Source organism: Schistocerca piceifrons, chromosome 5 (assembly GCF_021461385.2).
Source record: "Schistocerca piceifrons isolate TAMUIC-IGC-003096 chromosome 5, iqSchPice1.1, whole genome shotgun sequence".
In the NCBI taxonomy this organism is placed as follows: domain Eukaryota; kingdom Metazoa; phylum Arthropoda; class Insecta; order Orthoptera; family Acrididae; genus Schistocerca; species Schistocerca piceifrons.
The window spans coordinates 77,546,051-77,565,138 of record NC_060142.1 but is presented as its reverse complement, the minus strand read 5'-3'; the positions used below and the strand labels follow the sequence as shown (position 1 = coordinate 77,565,138).

The 19,088-nt window shown below is 40.4% G+C and overlaps 1 protein-coding gene across 1 annotated transcript in view; it reads right to left on the bottom strand.

The window, feature by feature from the left end:
- LOC124798012 (methyl farnesoate epoxidase-like) overlaps positions 1 to 19,088 on the bottom strand; it is a 158,767-nt gene that overhangs the window by 70,015 nt on the left and 69,664 nt on the right. The window contains exon 2 of the mRNA XM_047261210.1: positions 18,039 to 18,126. Within this exon, the coding sequence (XP_047117166.1) occupies positions 18,039 to 18,126 (88 nt within the window). The remainder of the gene's footprint in view (positions 1 to 18,038; positions 18,127 to 19,088) is intronic.

Here is a 19,088-nt window from a genome sequence, read left to right as displayed (position 1 = left end):
TGAAGCGCCAAAGAAACTGGTATAGGCATGCGTATTCAAATACAGACATATGTAAACAGGCAGAATACGCGTATATAAGACAACAAGTATCTGTCCCAGATCTGTTACTGCTGCTACAATGGCAGGTTATCAAGATTTAGAAGAGTTTGAACGTGGTGTTATAGTCGGTGCACCAGCGATGGGACACAGCATCTCCAGCCAAAGATGAAGTGGAGATTTTCCCGTTGACCATTTCACGAGTGTACCGTGAATATCAGGTAATCCGGTAAAGCATCAAATCTCCGACACCGCTGCAGCCGGAAAAAAAAAGATCCTGCAGGACCAGAGCCAACGACGACTGAAGAGAATCGTTCAGCGTGACAGAAGGGCAAACTTTCCGCAAATTGCTGCGGATTTCAGTGCTGGGTCATCAACAGGTGTCAGCGTGCGAAACATTCAACGAAACATCATCGATATGGGCTTTCGGAGCCAAAGGCCCACTCGTGTACCCTTGATGGCTGCACGACAAAAAGCTTTACGCCTCGACTGAGCCCGTCAACACTGACATTGGACTGTTGATGTCTGGAAACATGTTGCCTGGCCGGACGAATCTCGTTTCAAATTTTATCGAGCGGATGGACGTATACGGTATGAAGACAACCTCATAAGTCCATGACCACTGGTTCATCAGGGTACCGATCAAGCTGGTGAACGCTCTGTAATGATGTTGGGCGTGTGTTGTTGGAGTGATATGGGACCCCTGATACGTCTAGATACAACACTGGCAAGTGATACGTACGTAAGCATCCTGCCTGATCACCTGCATCCATTCACGTCCACTATGGATTCCGACGGACTAGGGTAATTCCAGCAGGACAATGCGACACCCCATACGTCCAGAATTGCTACAGAGTGGCTCTTCTGAGTTTAAACACTTCCGCTGCTCACCAAACACCCCAGAAATGAACATTATTGAGCATATCTGGGAAGCCTTGCAACGTGCTGTTCAGAAGAAATCTCCACTCCATCGTACTCTTACGGATTTATGGACGGCCCTGCAGGATTCATATTGCCAATTCCCTCCAGCACTACTCAAGTCCATGCCACGTCGTATTGCGGCACTTCTGCGTGCTCGCAGTGACCCTACACAATATTAGGCAGATGTATCAGTTTGTTTGGGTCTTCAATGTGTTATTTAGTTCAAATGCAACATGCGACACCTGGACCTAGTATAGTTTGAATAATTGTAGCCAGTAGCTAATTCTTGATTGCTGTTATTGTAATATGACATTTAAATTTGGCTCAATTATTAGCATGGGGACCCAGAAACTAATCTACTGGAGACTCATATCGAGACTGAAAACTTTACTCACCACTCAAAATGGACAGCACTGTTAACTACGCAACATATAAAATTGTAAACACTATTATTTAAAAAATCTTTGAACTAAATACCTTAAGTCTTCTCTTATTAATTGCACTTCGATGAATCTTTAACTGCACATTTATGCAAACTATGTGGAGTATTTCAAAACTTATACTCACTAAACAATTATGTGCTTTACAACTCCACAAAATTTCCCAACTTTTGTTAAAGAAGATAATTGCTTTACAGTAAAATAGGATACCCGGATGTATCGTAGCACTTGGCATGGAATCTGTCTAGGTAACTGACTAACGATAAAACACAGTGGCTCAACACAACGTTTACAGAACACAAACTTGATACTGGAAACGAAACCACATAACTGGACCATGCAATTATGCAGCAATTATACAGTGGTGGCAGCGACGATCTCCTGAGCTATTGAAAAAAGGCGACGAAAGTATCCATTGCTCTTCCTGTGCAACAAGCTCTGAGAGTTCTCTTCTTAACGTCGGAGTTTCATAGCACAGAGCTAACCAGAGTATGCCATGAATAACAAGCATCATTATTTCCCCATACGAGACCACATCATATAATCTTGCAGTTCTTCTCGCCCCTTTCAGTTCACAAGATGCGCACCCATATCCTGCTAGCCACCGACTGACTGACTCAAGCCACACAGGAGCCTTGCAGTTTGACCGCCAGATCTACCGTTTCTGTTCCTGCCTAGCCAGGTCCGTTGCTCAGCGACTTCCCTCTAAGTTTTAATGATTAACAAACTTACTTTCCCTAAGTATGACCCAGTATTACAAATAAATTTTTAGCTTTTTACATTCTTTTACGGCACGTTACTTTTGGTATTACACCTGAGGATCAATTATAATTACATAAATTATCAAACATAATGAATAAAACTATTAAATGGGTGTTACCTCAAAGAGTATAGTTATATAGAAGTCACATTAAGTAAAACCAGACAATGAAGTTAGATAAGAACATTAAAGGTAATATCGATAATTGTGTTACATCCCTGCCCCCTCACCGCTCCAGGGACTTACTTCTCGCCCCGGAAAAGCTAAGAGAGAGAGAGAGATTGGGGGGGGGGGGGGGTAAAGGGTAAAATGGTGACATAGCTTTCTGACTTGACAAGTTCTTAACGATCGCTGATCGTCTGCCGAGCATGTAATTGCTTACATGTGGGTTAGATAAGGACCAAACCGTCCAGGGCCGCCTCTAATATTGGCAGCTGTTATCTGCCCTGTCGATTTGTTGCTCAGCCCCATAGTTCACCCCGATAAATATCGGTAGAAGTCGATAGTTTTCGTGATTGCAGCTGCTGCCAACGACAGCAATCTAACGTTTTTTTGTGTTATGCAAGCCTTAATTTCTCTCATATACTGCACCACATTATGATTTCTCCTAATCAATGTGTTAAGTCCTTCAACAATGTATTTTCTTTATTTCGAATATCACTGTAAATTTTCATTTAAAAGTCGCCGACATCGGAACAGCTACCGCTACTGACAATATCAGCAATCAAATGAGTTACTATCAGTATTATAACAGGTTTAATTTAACTATATTGCTCGAAATAAACAGCACATTTGAACATGAACGTCTTCATGCACCGAAGTGACAAAAGTCGTAGGATAGCGATATGGATATGTACACATCGCGGCAGTATCGCGTACACAAGGTACAAAAGGGCAGCGCATTGGCGGAGCTGTCATTTGTTCTCAAGTGATTCGTGTGAAGAGGTTTCCGACGTGATCATGGCCTCACAAAGCGAATTAACAAACTTTGAACGTGGAATGGTAATTGGAGGTAGACGCATGGGACATTACATTTCGGAGATTCAGCATTCCTAGATCCACAGTGTCAAGAGTGTGCCGAGAATTTCAAATTTCTGCCATTACCTCTGACAACGGAATGGCTGATGGCCTTCACTTAACGACCGAGAGCAGCGGAGTTTGCGTAGAGTTGTCAGTGCTAACAGACAAGCAGCGCTGCCTGAAATAGCAGTAGAAATCAGTGTGGGACGTAGGACGAATGGATCCGCAAGGACTGGACGCCAAAATTTGGCGTTAATAGGCTATGGCAGCAGACGACCGACACGAGAGCCTCTGCTAACAGCACTACATCGCCTACAGTGCCTTTCCTGACTCGTAACCACATCGGCTGGACCCTAGACGACTGGGAAACCGCAGCCTGGTCAGATAAGTCCCGATTACTATTGGTAAGAGCTGATTGTAGAGTTCAAGAGTGGCGCAGTCCCAACGAAGCCATGGACCCAGATTGTCAACCAGGCTCTGTGCAAGCTGGTGGTGGCTCCATAATGGCGTGGGCTGCGTTTTCGTGGAACAGACTGAGTCCTCGGTTATCTTTGGCTAATTGGGGAGCATTTGCAGCCATTCATGGACTTCATGTTCCCAAACAACGATGGAATTTTTATGGATGACAATATGCCACGTCACCAGGTCACAATTATTCGCAATTGCTTCGAAGCGAATGATCTGGTGACCCAGATCGCCCGACGTGGATCCCATAGAACATTCATGGGACATAACCGAGAGGTTAGTTCGCGCACGCAATCCTGCACCGGCAACACTATCACAAGTGTGGGTGGCTATAGAGACAGCATGGCCGAATATATCTGCATGGGACTTCCAATGACTTGTTGAGTCCGGGCCACGTCTATTTGCTGTGTTGAGTCCGGGCCACATCTAGTTGCTGCACTACGCCGGACAAAAGAAGATCCGATACTACACTCCTGGAAAAGGAAAAAAGAACACATTGACACCGGTGTGTCAGACCCACCATACTTGCTCCGGACACTGCGAGAGGGCTGTACAAGCAATGATCACACGCACGGCGCAGCGGACACACCAGGAACCGCGGTGTTGGCCGTCGAATGGCGGTAGCTGCGCAGCATTTGTGCACCGCCGCCGTCAGTGTCAGCCAGTTTGCCGTGGCATACGGAGCTTCAAAAAAATGGTTCAAATGGCTCTGAGCACTATGGGACTCAACTGCTGAGGTCATTAGTCCCCTAGATCTTAGAACTAGTTAAACCTAACTAACCTAAGGACATCACAAACATCCATGCCCGAGGCAGGATTCGAACCTGCGACTGTAGCGGTCTTGCGGTTCCAGACTGCAGCGCCTTTAACCGCACGGCCACTTCGGCCGGCCCATACGGAGCTCCATCGCAGTCTTTAACACTGGTAGCATGCCGCGACAGCGTGGACGTGAACCGTATGTGCAGTTGACGGACTTTGAGCGAGGGCGTATAGTGGGCATGCGGGAGGCCGGGTGGACGTACCGCCGAATTGCTCAACACGTGGGGCGTGAGGTCTCCACAGTACATCGATGTTGTCGCCAGTGGTCGGCGGAAGGTGCACGTGCCCGTCGACCTGGGACCGGACCGCAGCGACGCACGGATGCACGCCAAGACCGTAGGATCCTACGCAGTGCCGTAGGGGACCGCACCGCCACTTCCCAGCAAATTAGGGACACTGTTGCTCCTGGGGTATCGGCGAGGACCATTAGCAACCGTCTCCATGAAGCTGGGCTACGGTCCCGCACACCGTTAGGCCGTCTTCCGCTCACGCCCCAACATCGTGCAGCCCGCCTCCAGTGGTGTCGCGACAGGCGTGAATGGAGGGACGAATGGAGACGTGTCGTCTTCAGCGATGAGAGTCGCTTCTGCCTTGGTGCCAATGATGGTCGTATGCGTGTTTGGCGCCGTGTAGGTGAGCGCCACAATCAGGACTGCATACGACCGAGGCACACAGGGCCAACACCCGGCATCATGGTGTGGGGAGCGATCTCCTACACTGGCCGTACACCACTGGTGATCGTCGAGGGGACACTGAATAGTGCACGGTACATCCAAACCGTCATCGAACCCATCGTTCTACCATACCTAGACCGGCAAGGGAACTTGCTATTCCAACAGGACAATGCACGTCCGCATGTATCCCGTGCCACCCAACGTTCTCTAGAAGGTGTAAGTCAACTACCCTGGCAGCAAGATCTCCGGATCTGTCCCCCATTGAGCATGTTTGGGACTGGATGAAGCGTCGTCTCACGCGGTCTGCACGTCCAGCACGAACGCTGGTCCAACTGAGACGCCAGGTGGAAATGGCATGGCAAGCCGTTCCACAGGACTACATCCAGCATCTCTACGATCGTCTCCATGGGAGAATAGCAGCCTGCATTGCTGCGAAAGGTGGATATACACTGTACTAGTGCCGACATTGTGCATGCTCTGTTGCCTGTGTCTATGTGCCTGTGGTTCTGTCAGTGTGATCATGTGATGTATCTGACCCCAGGAATGTGTCAATAAAGTTTCCCCTTCCTGGGACAATGAATTCACGGTGTTCTTATTTCAATTTCCAGGAGTGTATATTAGGAGGTTTCCCACGACTTTTGTGACAACTGTGTATATGCCTACCAGCTCCGCAGATTGTGAATTAACTGAAAGAATAGGTAATGAGATAAAATAATGCTCCTTAATGGTGACGAAAAATCAGTTGGTATGGGAGATTGGAATTCAACAGTGGGAGGAGAAAAATAGTAGAAGAATATGGAGTACGGGAATGGATTGACGGGCAAAGTTGCCTGGTGGAATTTCACACAGACCGTAATTTGGCGGACTGTCAAAGGAAAATACACTGAAGGTCCTCTTAATTCCCGATTTAAGCGTTATGTGCTAACTTTATACTATTACGTAGTCACTGTAGCCTTCATCTCCAACAGTCAGCCCGTAGATGCTATATGATCACATTAAGACTGACTCCCTGACTTCTGTTCTCAAGTTGCTGCAAAACGTGCAGAAATATGTATCTATAGAAGTTAGTTTGATTTGTAATTACTTTGCCAGTTTTTTATTACTTCTGTTTTCTTTGTTTTTAAACAGACCGCCTGATATGGCTGGGTAATAAGTAATTGTCTCACCTGACACAGAAATATATTAATTAAAAAACAGAGTTTAAACATTGCAAGCAATTGGTTTAAGAGTCATGAAAGAAGGTTGTGTATGTGGAAGACACACGGAGACATCAGAGAGTTTCAGACTGACTGTGTAATGGTAAGACAAAGATTCGTAAACCAGATATTACGTTGTAAGGCATTTCCAGGAGTGAATATAGTCTCTAGCCATAAGGTATTAATTATGAAGTCCAGAATAAAAACTGAAAAAAAATGTGGAATGGTAGAAAACTAGGAAATTTAAAGAACAGAGGTTTTGAGAGTTTCACAGGCAGCGTTACCTAACGATTGAGCGGAACAAAGGGAAAAAAGGCAGCAGAAGAATCATGAACAGTATCGGAAGTAGGGGATTAAATAGGCGAAATGACAACGCCCAATAGAACTCCTACGATAACACACATAATGTGATGGTGAATTTATTTTCTAAATAAAACCGTCTTGATTCCTTTATATTATATTATTTATGACTTAGTTGTAGCTACACCTTCTAAGCTTCTCACGCTAATTAAGGCCATATAAGCGTGGTCTTTTCCAAATGTATTTCCGATAAAAAAACGATTCTGGTAGCTGGAATACGAAGTTTTCGTTAATTATGCCTTTTGAGTTCTTGTGGAGATATTTCCATAGCAACTTTCATTCCCAAACAAATATTTCTTTATTTCTAACCGAAAAGTAAAATACTAGTTTCATAAGTTTAGCTTTAAAAATTTTTAATGTAACGAAATATTTGTAAGTAGACTGTTTATGTTTTCTCTATGTAAGTAGGCTGTTTATGTTTTCTTATTGGCAACGTTACGTAGCGCTCAATATGAAAATCACTGGCTGTGCTGTGTGCAGTCTGTGGCTGCTTTGCATTGTTGTAATTCTCGCCATTGTAGTGTTAGGCAGCTGGCTGTGAACAACGCGTAGCGTTGCGCAGTTGGAGGTGAGCCGCCAGCAGTGGTGGATGTGGGGAGAGAGATGGCGGAGTTTTGAAATTTGTCATGAACTGCTATATTTATATATGATGATATCAAGGTAAATACATTGTTTGTTCTCTATTAATATCTCTCATTTGCTAACTATCCCTATTAGTAGTTAGTGCCTTCCATAGTTTGAATCTTTTATTTAGCTGGCAGTAGTGGCGCTCGCTGTATTGCAGTAGCTTGAGCAGCGAAGATTTTTGTGAGGTAAGTGATCTGTGAAAGGTATAGTTTAATGTTAGTCAGGGCCATTCTTTTGTAGGGAATTTTGAAAGTCAGATTGCGTTGCGCTAAAAATATTGTGTGTCAGTTTAAGCACAGTCATATATATAAATTGTTCAAAGGGGAAGTTTCATATGTCGACCCTTAGCCAAGGATACCTCACTGGAATCTTCTGATTTTTTGTTGTAGTTTGTGTAATTAGTGTAGATTTTGTTTATTGCTAGCGCGTAATTGTAGAGAGAATCTCCTTTGTAGTTGTAGCCTTTCATTGTTGTACAGTAAAACAGTTGTGGCATGCATGTAGATTTGCACCAAGTATTTCGCAGCTGCGCTGGCAATTAAGTAGACATTATTTCCATTGCTATGTTATTTTATTTTGCTCTTCAAATTGTGCTTTTCTGTGTTATCGTGTGAAATATTGTGACAATTATGGCGTGTGAAAAACGCAATACTAGGCTCCAAAGTAAACTGAGAAATGACAGTGAAGACGAAGGCAGTGTGTTAGCGCCGCAGAGCAATGAATTAACTAATGTTCAAAGTAGTAATTTGGTAATTGCGCATAGGGAAATGGAGCGGGCGGCAAACAATGGTGTAGACAGTGAAACAGGTAGTGAACAGGGAAGCGTTATCGATCGATTGGTCGGCAACAGCTCGCCTCAGGAATCGCGAATGACAGAACACAATATCGCAAATACTGTAGATTCAGGTTTTGGGTCATCACCGTTTTCTCAAATAAGTCAAGACACATTTTCTGCTTGTCAAAATGTGAATGTTGCCGGTGCAAATGCACTGCCGAAAAGCGTAGAGAAACAGATTCCAGACACTAATACATTATTATTGCAATTAATGCAACAAATGGAACAAAATCAGAGACAAATGGGACAAAATCTTAAAAAGTTAGACACAATGGAACAACACCAGAGACAAACACAGCAACAGTTAGACGCAATGGAACAAAATCTTCACACCACGCTTGAACAAACACGTGAAGATTTAACTACTGAGTTACATAACATTGAATTGAAATGTCAAAAAGTCTGTAATGACGTAAAAACACAAATTTGTGAGCATTTTCAACCTATTTTTTCGCGGCATGAAAATGCATTACAGAATCACGAAGCAGCCATAAAAGAACTGCAAACCATTGTTCATGAAAATCATGAGACCTTGTGGGCTAAATTTGACTCAGTTGCATCTACCGATTCGGTTACGCAACTTGCAAAAACTCAGGAAAACTTTAAGGACACAGTAGATATTCTGAAACTTGGTTCAGAAAAACACACTGAAGAAATAAGTACACTATCGGAGAAAGTAGCCGAACTTTCGGATCAGGTCACTAACTTATCTACAAAGGTAGATGATGATCTGAATGACACAAGACCCGTAGCCTTCACTGACACAGAAGTGTATGAACAAATCAGAAAATTCAAACAAAATCAGAATCAAATTAATACACAACACCAAAGAGAAATCCGGGAAGTACAAGATCAGCTGACACAGGTACTACAAGAATTACGTATTTCAGAGGACACTCGCGCTCCAACACGGGAAGAGGGACTTAGAAACACGGAAAAGCCGCAAAATAATAACACAGGGCATTTCGGAAGTTATGAAAGAAATTGGCAATGTGCACCGAATTTTGAGATGGAACGGCCGACACGACCTAACAATGACCGATATGCGACTCGCCGACATGACGATTTTGACTATAAGCTGTTCATTACTACACGTAAATTCAAAACATTTAAGAATTCTGGCAACGACATTCATCCACAAGCATGGCTCCATCAATTCTCTCATTGTTTTCCTCCCAACTGGTCGTTGGAACACAGATTAGAATTTATGTGTGGCTACTTAGAGAATGAACCAGCTGTAAGAATGCGATCGGTCATTCACGATTGCCACAGTGAAGGAGAATTTTACCATGCTTTCCTCTCAGCATATTGGTCTCAAGCCACACAAGACCGCGTAAAACATGGTATCATAATGATGAAACATTTCGAACAATCTGAATTCTCCAGTCTTGTGAAATATTTTGAAGACATGTTGCACAAGAATCAGTACCTGTCAAACCCATACAGCCCCTCAGAACTCATCCGCATTTGCTTAATCAAATTACCTGAACATTTACGACATATTATTTTGGCAGGACGTTGCAAAGACGACATTGAAGCTTTTCAGGGACTGTTACAAGAACTGGAAAGTGACACTGACAATCGCGGAACGCAGGAGCACAATAATTACAGATTACATCAGTCGCAATTCCGCGATGAAAGAAATAATAACTGGACGCGACAAGGCTATTCTCACAACACAAATCGTGACCGAAACAGACACCACCCATATGACAACCGCTGGCGAAGTAATAATAGTTACAGAGAAAGATCGCACTTCTGTAATTATGAATATGACAGAGATAACCATAGAAACAGACAATATGGAAACCAAAACAATTATTATCAAGGGAGACAGAATAACTTCAGACGCAACAGTTCAGCGCGCAGTTATGATTCCGGGAGAAATTCTCCACCACATGACCGACAAGAAAGAAACTACAGGAACTACCGACATGACGACGGACGATATGATCGTAACGACAGATCTGAATTGCATCAGAACTGGCGGGATTCGAACAGAGCAGGGCCTTCTCGTCAGAGTGAATTTGTAGAAGTTAGGTCTCCTAATCCCAATAACGACGCGCGCCAACAAAGAGACAGACAATGACTCGCACAGCAGGCAGCTGCGTGCGGCCGCTGGCTCAGGGAAAAATAACAAAGACGCTAACCTTGAGAAAAATTCAAGTATTCTTTACCGACGTATACTACATGATAATTGCGTTGAAGTTGAAATTCTGAGTACTTTGAAGAGTAAAAGATTGTACCACATTTCACATGTAAAACCGATTATTGAAAGATAATCTGCCTTTTAACTTTGTCTTTGCCATAAAACTTTTCACTTCACATTTCTAGTATGCTTTGTCAGATTTAGAATCTGTTAACATGTAACAATGTTTGAAGTTAAATATCCAGTCTAGAACCAAGAGAACTTATTTAAATAGAAATTACGAATGCATTGTTATAGTGAACAGACTACACAGCGTTGCATTTGTACATTCTTGCTTGTTAGTTGCACGATTACGTAACGACTATCAGGCTTACATACTTAGGACACATACTGGTACTGCTAATGAGATTTTAATGCAACATTTTGGTTTACTTGCAAATACATTATGGATTCAAGGTGCTTTCTGAGAGATACCAGGTGACACAGTGGTTAGTTTATTTGACAGCTACACGACTATATCACGACGCTACTAATGAGTGACAATTTACAATGTTGCTTTTGCGGTGTATCTGTTTTATATCTGCACAGTTTTTCGGCATTATTCAAGAAATTAAAACATGTTTTAGTAGTAACTTTTCTGGTATAGCAACAATGAGACAGCCTTTTTCGTAGCACAACAATACGTTACAGTACAGTACTTTCCTCATCACGGCAATAAGCGTAATAAATAAGACATTTATACGCAAAGCATTTCACTTTTGTGTATTATGAGGTAAGTACATTGACTTCTGCAGAACTTAGCTTTCGGAGGACGATAACTACGACACTTCCACAGAGATTATGTTGCAACAAGACGCACATTTAGCGCTACAGGACACGCATTTGAGTGATTAATTTTGTACTTTAAAAATTTATTTTTTAAGATATTTGAAGTACAATGATACGAAGTTTTTCCATGATACATTTCATTCCATTGCTGTAATCTGTAACACCTGAGGGTATAATTACATTTATCCTCAGGGGGGTACACGCTTACTTTGTGTACCATGTGTGTGGCAACCACAAGGAACCCTAGCTAATATGGTATTTGCTTATACAACTTTACACATCGGTACCATATTTCTCTAACACACAAATTACACAGCTATCTGATCATTTAACTGAGAGAGACAAACATTTATTTTACTACATCAGTGACACATGTTTACGCAATTACACAGTTGGATAACTTCACACTTATGAAACTGTATTTTGTCTGTACTTTGTAAACTGTTCATATTTTTTCGGAATCATTGTGATACTATGAGAGCTTTGAATGATGTATTTGGTATGAGATCATGATTTTTAAAGTACGTTTGAGGCAGCTGACACTTTTGACATGAGCAGAGAATTATTTTAGGCTTAGAAATTATTGGAGGAAGTTACGACGATTTTGAGATTTGACTAACGTGTTATGATGTTATTATTACGACGACGATGTGTATTATGTTGTTGAGGAATGTTTATTATGCTACGTATTTCTCACGATGAAATATTGAAGAAGTGTCGACGAATATGTATATGTATAATGAGGTAAGGAATAATGAGTAGTGTTTAGGGACTCTGATTTATGAAAAGGATGTTGGAAACCAAGAAACGTACTTTAAGAGTTATGAAATTCGTGACTGTATCACAATGCTGACGAATATTTTATTTGGACACTTATATTTATAGGATTTTGTTTCTACAGATTTGCAACGCTAATTCTTGACCCGTGAAATATTTTTGTATGAGACTGCCACGGTAGCAGAAACTGCTGTCGTAAATATTTCCGTACGAAAGTTAAGTGACCACCTGCACGTAATGCGTCGCGGGCACCCAGCTGTGTCAGACGCCTGAAGAAAAAGCCATTATTGCGAGCCCTTTTCAGCGGCACAGGTAGAACAAAAAAAAAGGGGAGGCCATTATCCTCGGAAATATTCTTACATCTGCAAACCTGATAATGACAAGTGTCTTTCTACGAGAATTGAGAGCTACTGACTTACGAAATGCCACATAGCTATTGAATGATGTTTTTATGCTTTGGTTTGCGTAATTGCTTATTTCATTTGATATCTGGTTTCCAGCTGTGTTGCAGCATTGCTTTTATAAAATGAAATGCATTTGCTAATGTGAACACTTTCTGTCAACAGATCAATTAAATAATTATTTTATAATCCACATTCTTTAAAAAAGGAGCACTTGGAAAGGAAAGAACAATAAGAAGGAACTAGTAACAGTAACACATAATTTTCTTTTCAAGTACATGGTAATATTTCTTTTACAATCAGTTGTTGTGGTGCACCACTTTAATTACATAAACATTAAGATGTGAATATACATTTCCCTTATCTGCATTGTTATCTTTAGTGTACTATTTTTTCTGCTTGAGCTATGTCATGTTTAGATATAAGCTGCTGTTTGCCAGGCATAGTGCTACTGAACTTTAATTTGTGTTACTCTGCTAAGCCAGATTTATTTTTTGTTTGCTGCATTGCCTCATATTAGTTTTAATGTTGAATTGCTTGGTAATTTAGATTTACTGTAGCTTGCTTTGCGATTTTCCATTTTTTTTATTGCTGTTTATATTAATTGTTTTATGTGCTGCTGCATTGCCTCGTTCCTTAGTTTAGTATCTGAGCTCAGTAGATTTAAGTTAGCTTAAGAGGGGGTAGACTATATAAGAACCTAACTATGGAGAATAGGGAAAGAATGCTTTGAAAGTTATATGAAAACGATTTGGGCCTAAATGAGTATTGCACAATGAGCCATATTTCTTTTGAAAGAAATATGGTTAGAATACAGAAAACAGGTTTAGGTAGGATTTTCTTGGAAATAAATGTTGAGGTGAGAAATGTGTGAACATATAAATACAGAAAGCATGCTTAGATAGAATTTTTTTGGTGGAAACAAAGGATGAAATAAGAGGAAAGATATATGAAGTTTTGGGTTGGACTGCAGTACCAAATGTGACACTGAAAACGAACCCTGTCCTTTCCTATTGGTGTTATCCCACTATGTGTTTGTGTACCCTTGTGTATTTGTTTTCTTCCTGTCTCTGTGTAGTTTCATAGAATTTTTTCTTCTTTTAATATTAAGCTACATTCACTATGATGAGGAATACTGTTATCCTCGAATATAATTGGCATTAATAATATGTTATTTACTTTGTAAAGATGTTAGACATTATTAATTCTGTTCTGTTCAATGCTCATGTGTGAAGTTGATGTTTCAAAAGTTATTGTGATCCTTTATGTATGTACTCATGTCATAATTCCACTGATGTATATGTTTATTTCTATTCTTTTGTAAAGCCTGTGTTACTAAAAATGTTATCTGTATTGTTATGTTCTTTAATGATGTATTCTGTACCTTTGTAATTGTATTTTCATGTTGTAAATTTATAATTGTACAGACACCAGTTCTTCCAATTAAGTTACATTTCACTGCACACGTTTCTGTTGGTCATAGTATATGGACAATATGTGAGAAGTAGGGACTGTTAGTGTTTGCACGTGTGTTAATAATTCAGCAAGGGACTGGATAACAGCATTGCTGGTTCTAAGGACAATTCCAAAAACTTTGTGAGTGCACAAGTGGTGGTTTATGGACTTGCTATATTCTCCGCAAGACTCTTTGATGGTGAATGTGCACCTGCACAGTCACAACAGATGGCTGTTGGTTATCTCTGCAAGGACTACAGTGGGTCTACATCTTTGATGATCCATCAATACCATTATCTCTACAAGGACTACAGTGGGTCTGCACCTCTGGTGGCCCACCAATACCGTAATCTCTACCAGGACTACAGTGGGTCTGCTCTGTGATGACCTACCTACCAATATTCTTCCAAACTTCGAATGACTCTGCTGTGGGTTTGCTCTGTTGTGGCCCATTACCTGTATGCATGTCAAGAGTCAGCACTGTCTTTCCGTTGGAAGGACAACACTACTTCTTCAAGACTGCATGGAAATCCACTACTTCTGTGTGCAATTTCTTTTACTAATGAGACTTTGTGAAAAAAAACCTGTAATTACTGTTATGATGAATGATCAGGACTATCTTTATGGACTGTAAGAAAATTTTAGCTTTTGACCAACATTGTATCAATAAGTGTGTGCATTTGATTTCTTTGTTATTGTAATTATGAAAAATTTTATCAAATCATTATTGGCCACTGCCCAAAAAAATTTGTAAAATTTTTTGTGGGGAGCGTGGGGGCTATGTAAGTAGACTGTTTATGTTTTCTCTATGTAAGTAGGCTGTTTATGTTTTCTTATTGGCAACGTTACGTAGCGCTCAATATGAAAATCACTGGCTGTGCTGTGTGCAGTCTGTGGCTGCTTTGCATTGTTGTAATTCTCGCCATTGTAGTGTTAGGCAGCTGGCTGTGAACAACGCATAGCGTTGCGCAGTTGGAGGTGAGCCGCCAGCAGTGGTGGATGTGGGGAGAGAGATGGCGGAGTTTTGAAATTTGTCATGAACTGCTATATTTATATATGATGATATCAAGGTAAATACATTGTTTGTTCTCTATTAATATCTTTCATTTGCTAACTATCCTTATTAGTAGTTAGTGCCTTCCATAGTTTGAATCTTTTATTTAGCTGGCAGTAGTGGCGCTCGCTGTATTGCAGTAGCTTGAGCAGCGAAGATTTTTGTGAGGTAAGTGATCTGTGAAAGGTATAGTTTAATGTTAGTCAGGGCCATTCTTTTGTAGGGAATTTTGAAAGTCAGATTGCGTTGCGCTAAAAATATTGTGTGTCAGTTTAAGCACAGTCATATATATAAATTGTTCAAAGGGGAAGTTTCATATTTCCTTAAAACTTTTCATCCCCTATTGCACTCCCTTAGGGGTTGAATTTTCAGAAACACTAAAACACTTATTTTTTTATTTCTAAACGAAAAATCAAACGCCAGTTGTCATAGACGTAGCCTTAAAGTCCTTTAGTAGTTCTTTAATAATTATTTATTTTCAAAAAACTTTCACCCACTATTTTACCCCTTAGTGGTTTAATGTCCAAAAATGCTGAAACACGTTTTTTTTTATTTTCTGACTGGAAATCCAAATATCAGTTTTCGTAGTTCTAGCTTCAAAATTCCCATAAGAGCGACATACTTTCAAAAAGCCTTTCATTCTCTTTTCCCCCCTTAGGAGTGGAATTTTGGACAATCCCTTCATAAACGATGCCTACAGTATACGATCCACACCCTCTCCAAACTTTAAGTTTCCATCCCTAGCGGTTTGGGGTGAGTGTTGATCAGTCAGTTAATCAGTCTGATCACCCCCTTAGTCGTTGAATTTCCAAAAAGAATGAAAAACATATATTTTTCTGTATATGAAGGTAGTATCTAAAAAAATGGCTCTGAGCACTATGCGACTTAACTTCTGAAGTCATCAGTCGCCTAGAGCTTAGAACTAATTAAACCTAACTAACCTAAGGACATCACACACATCCATGCCCGAGGCAGGATTCGAACCTGCGACCGTAGCGGTCGCTCGGTTCCAGAGAAGGTAGTATCTGTTCCCGAAAAAACAGATACAATTGATGACCGTGCAGCTTCTCTAGAATGAGATGATAATTAAATCGACACCATAGCTGCAAAAGGGCGTTGATATACATCATTAGGACATGTTGAAAAATGTGTACCCCAACCGGGACTCGAACCCGGGATGTCCTGCTTATATGGCAAACGCTCTAATGGTCTGCCACGTAAGCAGGAAATCACGGATTCTAGTCCCGGTCGGGGCACACATTTTCAACATGTCCCCAATGATGTATATCAACGCCTCTTTACATCTAGGGTGTCGAGCTAATTATCACATATTTTTTCACCTCTAACCAAGAAGTCAAACACCAGTTTTCAATAGTTTAGTTTTAAAAATGTTTTCGCAATGAAATATTTTCATAAAACGTTTCACCCCCTATTTCACCCCATAGGGATTGAATTTCCAAAAGAAGTGAAATACCTATTTTTGTTTCTATCTGGGAAGCCAAATTTAAATTTTCAAAGATTTATCTTAAAAAATGCTTTCAGAGTAAAAGATTTTCATAAAAAAATCTTATGACCTGTAATTTCCAAAATCGCTTAAACATGTATATTTTTATTTGTTACCGAGAAGACAAATACCAATGTTCGTAGATGTAGCTTTAAAATAATTTATAGTTCATTAATAATGGTATATTTGCAAAAAAAGCTTTGATCCAGTATTTCAACCCCATAGGGCTAAATTTCCAAAAATGGTAAAAGACGTATTTCTTCATTTCTGATCGAGAAACCAAACATAAAATTGCGTAGGTTTAGCTTCAAAATTGCCTTAATAGTGACATTTTTCAAAAAGAACCTTTGTCTCCTATTTCTTACGGTTGGGATTTCGAAAATTCCTTTATTAAACGACGTGTATAGCATAAGGTCCACGCCTTCTCCAAGTCTCAAGTTTCCATCCTTAGTGGTCTGGGCTGTGCGATCATGAGGCAGGAAGTCAGTCAGTTAGTCAGTGAGGATATTGCCTTTCATATGTAGAGATTATCACAGACTAATTCAGCAAACTTATTTCCTTTATTAATAATACTGAACTTGATTAGCTAAAGCAGAAAATATGTATAAAATGCAGTAACTGAAGCAAACTAAAGAATGTAAAGACCTCTAATAATTTTTTGGGTACTTATCATGAGGATGTTTTACTGAACCTTACGGGAAATGCACGATCTGCATGTAACAAATGTTGGCAATCACTGGGTCTGAATTCCCTCATCGTAATGGTGGTGCATGGAAAGTGATCCTTCAGCGGATGTCTCTAAGAAAAGGGTGCGATGATAAGGACAAAAGAGTTGTATCCTTCGCAATATGAGTTAATAATTTTGAAATTTGGGGGGGGGGGGTGTACAATGTCTTGAACAGTTTGGAACGTCAAAAGAGACACAGATATTCTTGGATTTAGTGCATTACCTCGTAGTCAGAGAGGAGGAAAGTACTTTTATGAAAGTACATATATTGAATGTTGTTCAGAACTGTTAAAACTCGCTGAGTTCATTCTTTTAAAGTTTTCCGTAACACATTGTCGTTGAAAGAACATTTTCATCGATAGCTGCGCAATAGATTCACAATATAAACCATGGTAAGTATGCTGATGGAACGGTGCAATTTGCAAGAGTTTTCCTTTGGATTTTTCTGCAGTTATATCTTGAACAAGCTCAAAACTCTACTGAAAACTTGTGTCTTAAGAAATAAAGCAATGGAATTTTAATCAGCTGTAGTTAATTAATTAAAGTTGTACCTGAATTTCTTGTATTCGCTTTTTTCCGCTTAAGTCCTATTTTTTAGAATTGTTTACCCCATGTACCACGTTTGTTCATCTCGTCACCCTAGAACCCGTACGGGAATTGTTCTTTACTAGCTTGCTCTTTGTTTGAATTTATGTACTGTTTGCTTCATCTCTCTTTTTTTCTGCCCTGTATTTCCCATTTGACAAATTTAGTGTATGTATCCTTGGCCTGCGCGTACACCTACCGTTAGACACGTGTGGAACCTGCATATAAGAGGTGCGAAAACAAAATGAGTTCGATCGAAATGCATCCTAGGTAACTCGCTTCCGCACACATAAGGCTGAATTTTGAAATCTGTAAATCCAAAATGGTGATCGAATTATTAGTCTGGAACGCACTGCCGAAGGATGTCTCGTGTTACTAAGGCAAAATAAACCTGTCGCCACTTACCTGGAGGGAAGTTCTTGGGCTTCATCTTGACCCAGCTGAGCAGAAGCCAGAGCGCCAGGGACAATAAAGCCAACACAAACAGCAGCATCTGTACAGACAGCACAATGTATTACAAATGGATGTTGGAATGTTGTGGTGTAAAAGATACTACACATTACACGAATATATTCAATCGTTTTAACAGTATCCTACAGTTATTCACTACTGAAAGAGGTTAAAATTTTAATTCCGTATGGCCCTGAAGTAAAGTAATGCTGTCGTCTAGTGAGGAATGCAGTGACTTGCCTAAATCTAGGTCTTTTTTGTTTTGTTCCTTCTTTCCCGCGTCCCAGAGGGGTGAGCGTGGACTGGCAGCGAAACGATAATAATCCACTATTTAGCCAAAAGAGTTCAAGGGGAGTATAAATGGGCATTTGATTGAAAAATTTTAATTATTCTATGCAAAAATATTATTTGGAATTTGATGATTAATTTGATGTATGATTTATTCAATTTGATTGGCTAGAAGTATATTTAATTTAATGTAATTTAGTTAGTCGTGTAGCACATTTTTAGAATTTCATAAACCACTGCTCAGTGAAAAATTAATATCTCATGAACCATAAGGTCTAGATGGGTGTGGTGTGATTTAAATTCTAATGGAAACCTTGCTGCATAAGTTAGTATGCCCGTGATAACAGTTGTGATGCTTTTTTACGCTGTTCGTGCAGTATTCTTGGTTTAATGGAGAAGCATGGCTGTTACAGGCAATGTTGTCTGACGGCGCGATTTCTAGCATGCGTCTGCTAGACAGTATCATCAGCTACCAGAAAACTATGGTCAAACCATAAGAAGCAACGCAAAAAACCCAGATGGTATGAAAAAGGTTGTGTAGGCAGTTTTATTCCATAAAATGTCAACAGATGACAAGGCGATCCACAACCTTCATTCAGGCGAGTGGCGTAAATATAAAAAAAAGCTGAGTGAGGTGTAACTTTAGATAAGTTTACCAACAAGAACTCTTTACCTGAGGCTACTAGAGTGTACAGAGATTTGACGAATTCAGATCTA